Genomic DNA, 9261 nt, shown 5'->3' on the forward strand with positions numbered 1-9261 from the left:
TTCAAACATAAACCTGTCTCTTTACCAGTGAACCTTTATTGATAAAGTATAGATAGGACTGGATAATAGCTTTAAGTCCCAAAGCTACCAGAAGAGTGAAACCTTTTCTATTTAAATAAAAGCCTGGCAAAACTAATGTTAGACTCTCCAAATGATAATGGTATTTTACTTATGTAATAAGACTGTAAGATCTAATAAGATCTTCTTTCTGAGGATTGTCCAGAGGCCGTTTGAATGCTGTGTTGACTCCTCAGCGCATTCCTTTTGAGCCAACAAAAAAAAGACATAATAAAAATAGAAGAATGACACAGGACTGCAAACAAAGGTTGTGATGAAACAGTTTATTTGACACTGATTTGGTTTTACCTATATGCCACGTGTTTCAAACAAGCAGTATGAAAACCTGTACTTTCACAAAATATCATCAAAATAAAAGTGACATTCACATTTTTTGAGCCTTTGTTTTTGGCAGTTACTGTTCTTTGGAAATTTGTCCATGAATCGAGGAAGGGCGGCTGTGTTTTATAATAAAGGAAAAAGTAAGATTTAGGAAGACATTTAGACCCATCCTTTCTCCCCTTACATCCGGACCTAACTCACAGTGAGGCCTTGCATAATCTAAATTTAGGAAGAGTAAATTTAGCTCTCACACAGGAAAGGTTAGTTCTCAGATTTTTGCAGGTGTCTGCATGCCTAACAAAGTAAATGCAGGCCTAAGAGTGAAAAATACATAAGATCTGCTACATAATATACTTGAATGGGTTGACATTCATCTGCTTGCAGTCAGCGTGAAAGAACATCAGAGGTAAAAGAGGAAGAAGTGCTCGACGCTGGTTAACTGAGCTTTTGGCAAGTGAACTTTAGCGCTGGCCTCGCTCAATATAACTGTCTCTGGAGCCAGTTTAAACAAGAGAAAATACGATGTTAAAAAAAAAACTCTCCCCAACGTGCAGGGTTTATTTCAATGAGTTCACACTCTCAAAACAGATGTATCAAAAACAACACAAGATGTGTCAAATTTCAACACGTGTGCCGAATCACCTCAGAGACAATATGTGTAAATTCTAACACATTGTGTGTTAAAATTAACACAAAACGTGTTTTAAATCTAATAATTTTTTGTATATAATTTAATACTTCTCTGATAAGAGTGCAGTAAAGCCTCCTAATTGGTGAGGGATCTGGACTTTGTTTTGCAGCTACTCGGATGTTAGTTGAGGTATAAGGTTTGGTGAAGCTTGTGGTTTTACTTGGCTTAGCACCTCTTTTTTTTTTTGTTTTATGATTTTTAGTCGTTTTTTTTGTTGTTTGTTTGTTTTTTGTTTTTTGAAGAAGGCAAAAAGGAGTGAAACGGTGCAGTCAGATGGAGATATTCAAGCTGTAAAAACAGAGAGCTGATCTCATTTCTAGAGCCTAAAGGGCAGTTCTTAAAGAAATAGGAAGGTAAAAGAATGGTCCCATCGAGCAGTTATTGTCAAATTTGAACTAACATTAAAAGTGCTTTATTGTCTCTGAAAACCAATAAGGCTTTTTTACAAGAGTTGGTCAATGCTAAACCAGAACTGTTTATTAACCTGTTCTTTAAGAAGTACCTAACAGCACGGTTGGTTTTCCTTAGCCAGCTTGGTGCCATGTCATTTAAAACTATTGTATTCATGTTACACAAACTACTCCATCATTAAAGCAAATTAATGCATCAGTAGGCCTATCCCCGGTCTGTATTAAAAACAATGTTTTAAGTAGGGGTCTGTGATCCTGGACAATGTTAACTAGTTTTTCTGACCCCTGATATGTGTTTAGAGAGATTCAGATGGATTTATAAACTCCACCCAGCAATGTCTGGAGATGAAAACGAAAAAAGCAGAAAACAGAAAAAGCTTACTACACTGCACCCCGATGCGTTTGCTCCAAGAATGAGAACAATAACAAAGAGCTCCAATCATGTTCAAGTTGGAGCTCTGTGTTTTCATAAGAGCATTCACAGAAGAACAGACAGAAGAACACATGATCTTCCAGCTAAACAATGTGAATCAGTGAATAAAAGCAACAGTATAACAGCATCGACACAAAGACAAGCAAATGGGAAAACCAAGCCTGACTTCAAAGTCAATCATTACAAATAAATTTGTATCAAGCCTATGAGCTTAAAAAAGAAAGTCAGATTTTTTTTTAGTTTCTTGAGGAAAACACTGGCAAATCTAAGGTTGCTTTAAAAAATATGTTGATAGAAATCCAGAGTTTGTAAGGACCCCCGTACTTCACCCTCTGATAAAAACCGGTTCATTGGTCTGCTGAGACAGATGGAGGCAGCACTGTTAGGTTTGGTCCATGAAATGGAAAGAACCGGGTCAAAGTAGGAAAAGGCTCAAAACTAGCCCCGGAGGAGCTTTTGAGAAAAATGAGCAAATAGAAAATATCAGAACATTTATTTACCTCAAGGTTACCCAACGCTTAACTTTAACTCCTTATATAGAGAGGCGTTTGGATATTGGCTCAACTTTATCCTGAGAGGTTTTGCAAATATTGTTTTAAAGCATTCTGACTTTTCCCATAACTAAAAGACAAATATGCTTATTGCTGATTCTAAACTGCCTTTAGGTGCAAGTATGCACTGTTATTTCAGCTGTGTATATTTTGTACCAGAGCATAAAGGTGGAGAAGACAAGAATGTACATAGAAAAGTTTAAAGGCTTGTAGTCACAAAGCTGATAACCTAATGGGGTTCAACTGGTGTAGCAACACATATTATGTACCTTTCTGAGACCATTCCTTTACCTTGATTTCTTCCTGTGTTACTTTGAGTGGGTGAATCCTGTCTGAAGTGCAGCATTACATGCACATATGTCTGAGACAAACCGCTAAAGTGCGTGTTTTTGTCTACTGTGGACCAAGTTCGTGATGACAGGTGATGGAGACAAACATGTTCATGGAGGCTGGTGAGTGCTCGGTGTGAATGTAAAAGCATGGGATGTGAAGGCAATTGGAACATGTGTGTTATTATTGTCCTAAGTTTTCCTGCAGAATGGGCTCTGCGCCCAGTCATCGAGCGGTGCTGTCAGACACAGAACTGCTGCCGGAGCTGGAGCCACTGGAACCTCGGTCTTCGTAGATGGATATCTCAATCTGGAAGATGTAGTTAGGGACCCAAAATGTGGTATAACTTAGAATCTAAATGCTTTCTGTGAATGTTGACCCCAAAATAGCACTCCTACTGTGGCTAAGAAGGGCATCAATAACTCAACAAAAGCTCTGGTCAACAAGCATTGCTGTATGTTCTATTGTACAGATATTATTTTTTTGTAAACAGTTGTTTACAGTGTTTTACCCGTTCATCACAGGTAAAACACAGGTGACTTGTGTGGATAGTTCTGCATACAACTTGTTCCAAGTCCACAGGGGAGTTCCACAAGGTTCAGTTCTCTGCACACCATTTTCCCTATTAATAAACAACATAAAACCGAGCATTTCAACCTCAGCTTTTCACTCGTGTGCAAACAACACCTTAGATTACTGCTCCTCAACTAGTCCTGGAAAAGCTTCAGTTTTTGGCAAACTTCAAGAACAGCTCTGTCACCTACAAATTCACTTTTATTGTTCACTATTTATTTAACCCCTATGTATACAAATCGTCTATTGGAGATCCAATATCTCATTTAGAAGAGAGACATGTTTAACAGAAAAGTTAACTTAAAAACAAGACCAAGTTTTGTAGAAATGTCTCTTTATTTTCTTAAAATAAGTTGAAATTGTCCAAGCAATTAACGTAGAAATATTTAAATCCTGCCAAAGAGAGCTCCAATGTGACGGGGCTGAGAAAGAAAGTGATTTTTTTTCTATGTTCTGATCGTCCTGTGGCTGAACTGTCGTAAGTGACATGTAGGAAGATAAATGTAAAAGTTGGTAAAAATCCAATAATTACTTTTTAGATGAAAATGCACCAATGCACGAGCTTACAGATTTAAAATGATGACCAGTTGACCTGGGAATATAAAGTACAGCGATGAGCGAGAGATTCAAACCCTGTTATGAAGTGTAACGCTTAGTGAAAGATGGCATCCAACATGTGCAGAGAGGTAGCACATGTATTTATATAAACAGCATCTCTAGGAATGGTCAAGAAACAGAATTGGTGTCTACTTTGAAGAAAACAGTTTTACTTTTAAAGAAAAACATTCAGTATTTATATAAAGCTGAAGGTTTTATTGGAATTTTGCTAATAAATACATTTTTGCAGTTTTTTGCAGGTAGAATTGTGCTGGCACTTCCGTATAAAGCCAGACTGGAAGAATCAACCTTTTTGCTTCCTATATCCTTGTCCCTCAGTTATTATTGGGACGAGTGAGCACAATAATCTGAGAAAACAATTACTCTAATTTTATCCCTTTTGATGTAAAAACAAGGAAGTCACAAACATTTTTAAATGGACATTAAGAAAATGGTTACAAAAGTCAGATCTGAACCGAGAAAGAAAGCTTTTTTAGATTTCTGTACCTGTTGAATATTCTTTGATCTAAACTTCTGCTAAGCTTTGTATCCCTGAATAAAGTCCTACAGGGAACTCTAGAGTAATGGCAAACTGTGTGAAAGTGTTTCTATGTGTGTTTTTATAGTACTTTACCTCCTGGGTTTGTGATCTTGAACAGTGTTGCTGCTATTTTGGGCTAGGTCTCCCTTGCAACAGAGCTCTGTGCTCTTGATAAGCAAACCTGGTTAAATAAAGCAAGTTAATAAATGAACCAGCAAGGATACAACACGCATTCCCCTTTCAATGGGATCCGTGATGAGCAGACCTCTGGGAGCATAGATCTTCTCATTCTGCTCTTGAATGTACTTCGCTATCTTCTTCAAGACCTGAAAGCCAAATTGGACATGAAAAGATAAGAAACCACGTGGAGTTTATATGAGATTAATCTGAACCTGTAAACACATTAATCTGGGCAGCCTGACCTTCTCGTAGCGAGTCTCCATGCAGAGGAAGATGAGATAAGCCGTGGCACACGCCAGGCAGCCCTCAAGGTAAGATTGGCCTCCTATCTTTTCCGCCTCGGCATAAAAATTGTTCAGTGTCTTCACGGTGTCCTCAAACAGAGTCCGCTCAATCTGCGGACACGTTATCATTTAGGCATAGGCATGGCAGCACTGACAAGTTTCGGTTCTCGTCACTGACAAAAGTGGTTTATTATTTCAAAGATGAAAATAGGGTTGACTCAAATAAATTCAGCATAAGAAAATCAGTTTGAATAACTTTTGATGTTACCGAATATTATTAAATAATAGGAAGCCTACTCTATGATATTTAGATGTTATAAACCATTTCGCTGATAAAAAAAAAAAAAACTAGGACTTCACATGATGTCCTATTTACTACCTTTTTAGGTTTGAGATAATCTAGCCTTGAGCTCCATAATAGATTAAACAAAAAGCTATTATCACATGTTAAACAAGAATACTGCAAAAAAAAACAATTTAGACTGCAATAAACAAGAACTACTTTAAGCTAAAGTGCTATGCAATCAAGTTCTGCAAGGCTATAATATTCGGGCCCAATCACCTGAACCCTCACAGTCCAAGATGTTCATATTTGATTTAGAAAAAAGGAAGCCAAAGGCTTCACCACACACAGAGGGCTATGTGCATTGTGACGACAATCTCCATTCAGTGCATTCCAAGTCAAATCCACATCCCAGTGTTCAACAATATTGTATCTTTTCCTAATGTCAGCATTCCTTAAATGGAGACCTTGGGCAGTTACAGGTCTTGTCATATCAAATCATTGTGTAAGAAAGGAAATAAAGTCCTTTTTTATCTAGCCGAGTGCAAATTAGAGCTGACTATTTTTTCTCCTTTTGGGTCAGGATTGGTGTAAGTCTTGGAGTTCAGGCACGGAGCCTGCCATCATCACGCCTTGCTTTAAGTCTTTTGCAGTCAGTCGAGAGTTTTTGGCTACTTGCATCCTCAGGAATCTGATGGCAGATAATCATTTCGAAGCCATCCAGGACCTGTAGCCACAGTGGTTTTTGCTTTAAACCATCTCTCTAAGAGCATTCATGGCCTTTGCTGCCTCTTTGTGTCTTTTTCCCTTGCTTGTGCAAGGCTATGCTCTCTTCTCTAAACTCTTTTTGAGAATTCTCCAGACTTAGCCATACATCTCACAGGCAAAAAATTGTCCTCAACAGTCCAGGAAATTTGAGTGTTTTGACTCGAGCATAACTGATTCAAATAATGAAGTCATTAGCTGGTTGCATCACCTGTGCATGAGACCATATTAGATTTGCAAATGTATGCCCTGATGATGAATTCTGTTCAGGAGGTTGAATAAGTTTAAGTTTTCTATTTTCATTGAAGGTTTAGCACCAAATATGGATATAATCCTGGTAACATTAGAAATTTCTACTATCTAAACCGTCCTTGTACAATTTAGTAATTTCAAGTGCTTGAAAAAGTTTAAATTTTGCCAGTAATCCCAATTGTAAATCAGGGGTGAATGATTTTGGGTGTAAATGTAAAACACATTTATGATGCCAGATCAGTGCTTCTACAAGAACATTAAAACATAATGGAAAGAAATAAAAAAAATTCCTTTGGCTTAGCTACAGACACTAGCTACAGTAAAATGTTAGATTTTTAATAGAAATCTGGTTTATTACATTCGCAACCTAAAAATAAGTAATTTTAGAGTATTTCAGGAAGAAAATTATCCAAACATATTACCAAATCAACAGAGAAATGGTTCACTAGACAGTCAGCTTTCCTCTATGGCCATGTCACAATCTAGACATAAATCCTTTAGTAAACCTCTAGTTTGAGCTGTAGAGAATAAAGCTGGACTCTAGAAGATCTGGACAGAGTGTTTGATTAGGAATGATCAAATAAATCTCTTTGTGTGTGATCCAATTTTGTCAAATTTCCTAAGAAAAGACTAAGTGGGGTCCTACTGACAGAAGAGGTACCAATAATCAGTGCACGTGTTATTTTGCTAAAAACAACTATTCCTTTACATGTGATTTTGTTTTTCTCCCTATGAATAAATTAACTTTAATGAAAGGTTGCAATATACTACTGCAACAAACCATGAATTCATTTGAGGGCTTATCACACATTTTTACCAGGGTTGCCCACCAGTGCCTCTGCACATGTACATGGATGCTTATAAAATAATAATAATAACATTAAACAGAAAATCCTCTCCTTACCCTGCTCTCCAGCTCAGATGGGAACTTTGTCTGAAACCTGCATGTGGTCCCTTCGCTGTAGTCTCTCTGGATGAACACCTTGTTGGCAAGAGATGCACTGTGCCTCAACTCCTGCAGGTTATGGAACTGAGTTGGAGAGAAAACGACACAGCAAGGGTTGAAGCACTCTGTCTTTAATGAGCCCACAGAGAGGTCTGTCCCTCTGCGCAGCTTATCAAGCTCCGTTTGTGTGTGCAAACAGAGGGGGGTGGATGTTTGAGACGCTGGATGATCGGGTAGAAGCAGACAGGATGTGATCGATCAATCTGTGGCTCAGTGACTGCGATCCTTTCTGTCTGGCCGGCTGTTGGAAGGGGGCCCAGCACTGGACATACTATCTCGTCCACACACCCACGCTTGGGTCATTTCTCATCTTTCCCTCTGGGCTGGGAATGCGGTGCAACATTTCACTACATCTCACAACAGATCAAAACAAGATCAGGCAGACTGACAAAGAAGGTGGGGGAAAAAAAGGGGCCAGCAAGGCATTAGAAACGGCCTAACAAACAGTGGCAGCAGCTTATGGTGAAGGTCTGCGCGGCATGGCGCTCTGTCCGTGGTGCTGAACGCGTGTCTCCCAGCCGTCAAGCAGTGGCCTGTCATCGGATTAAAGGGGACAACGGAGGAAAACAGATCTGCTTTCACCAAAACAGCTTAACATGGCTGGGGTGGGCGGCTGGGCTCACACCGTGATCCTCTGCTTCTCATAAATGCACGGACCCACGACACGCAAACGAAGCTCTAATGCTCACCATGTGTACAATCACTGTCGTTCTGCACAAGAGAGGAATATAAACACCGAATCCTGTGCCACCGTGTACGGTGATGTCGGACACAGCCCGGTCCAGAATGAGGGCAGGTGCGGTTTAATCAGTTTGACCGTGTGCAGAGTCGATGACCTCGCTGACCGCGCTCACTGCATCAGCCGCGGGGGATTATCTATTTTTCAGTTTCTTTATAAGTGATCAATGTCATTCTTGTTCCCGAGCGAGGAGGAAAACAGTCAGTACCTACTGTTCGTCTTACCTCTGTCGCCATGTTGCCATCCGTGGACGTGGGGAAGAATCCCTTCATGCGCTGAAATCGCTTTAGTGGGACGAGGAAGATCAGAGGGCGGAGCTTGATGAACCGGGCGTGGCTAATTCCAAAGGGGCGGGGCTAGTTTTGACACATTTCAAAGAGATGTGGTTGGTAAAAGAAGAGCTCTGCAAAGGGTTTCTCTACATTTTTCGTTTCAGAATTCAAATTGTTGCAAAACTTAGTTTTTGGCCCCTTTTTTTATTTTATCTTTTGCATTTATAGCAAAAGATAAAATACAAATTTTCCACTCACTTTGTTCAGATTGGCTTTGGACACATGAGCGTTTTGGGTCCTTGTAAAATGAGAATTGAATTATATTTATATGTGAAGTTTTTAAACTTTTTTAAAAAAAAAAAAAAACATTCTGTACAGCACTTTGATCAAAAGTGGTTATTGTAAAGCACTTTTATAAATACGATTTGATTGATTGACTGATTGATTGAAGGTTTCTTGACCAGTGGTAGCAGTTTGGTATCCAAATGAAAATAAAGAGATTCCTAAATATTTGTTTTTCTCTAAACATTAGCATTACACTAAAATAATGGTGGGACATCTCAGGTTTGTTGCATTTAATGAATAGAGGATAAAGATTTTTCAGCATTCCAACCAAAGTATTGTATCACTATTGAAACCAAAAACAGTAAATCTGGAAATACGACCAAAATAATAAAATTAAGAATGACCATTTAGGACTTCTTTGATGTTTTTCTTATGATTTTCTAGTATAAAAATCTAAGTTGTAGCATCTACAGTAACCTAAAAGCAGTCTTAAAAAAAACTTTTCTACTATGCTACCTTCATTTTATTTGCACAGATTCTAACAAAATAACCATTTTAGGGCCTTGTTTGGCTATTGAGACTCAGTTTAAGAATCACTGGTTAAACCCAATTTTGAAATTGTATTCTGTAATTTCAAAACATTCTGGATATTAGGGTTGAAAATACTCAC

General features: G+C 38.5%; 1 protein-coding gene across 1 annotated transcript; it reads right to left on the reverse strand.

The window, feature by feature from the left end:
* Positions 1-321: 321 nt before the first annotated feature.
* golga7ba (golgin A7 family, member Ba) lies at positions 322-8366 on the reverse strand. The gene is made up of 5 exons (XM_021312323.2): positions 8259-8366; positions 7194-7319; positions 4948-5100; positions 4750-4851; positions 322-3123 (listed from the first exon to the last, which is right to left on the reverse strand). The coding sequence occupies exons 1-5, from the start codon at positions 8304-8306 to the stop codon at positions 3040-3042; spliced, it is 513 nt and encodes a 170-aa protein (XP_021167998.1). The 5' UTR covers positions 8307-8366; the 3' UTR covers positions 322-3039.
* Positions 8367-9261: the final 895 nt, after the last annotated feature.

The sequence above is a fragment of the Fundulus heteroclitus genome, unplaced genomic scaffold (assembly GCF_011125445.2).
Source record: "Fundulus heteroclitus isolate FHET01 unplaced genomic scaffold, MU-UCD_Fhet_4.1 scaffold_92, whole genome shotgun sequence".
Taxonomy (NCBI): domain Eukaryota; kingdom Metazoa; phylum Chordata; class Actinopteri; order Cyprinodontiformes; family Fundulidae; genus Fundulus; species Fundulus heteroclitus.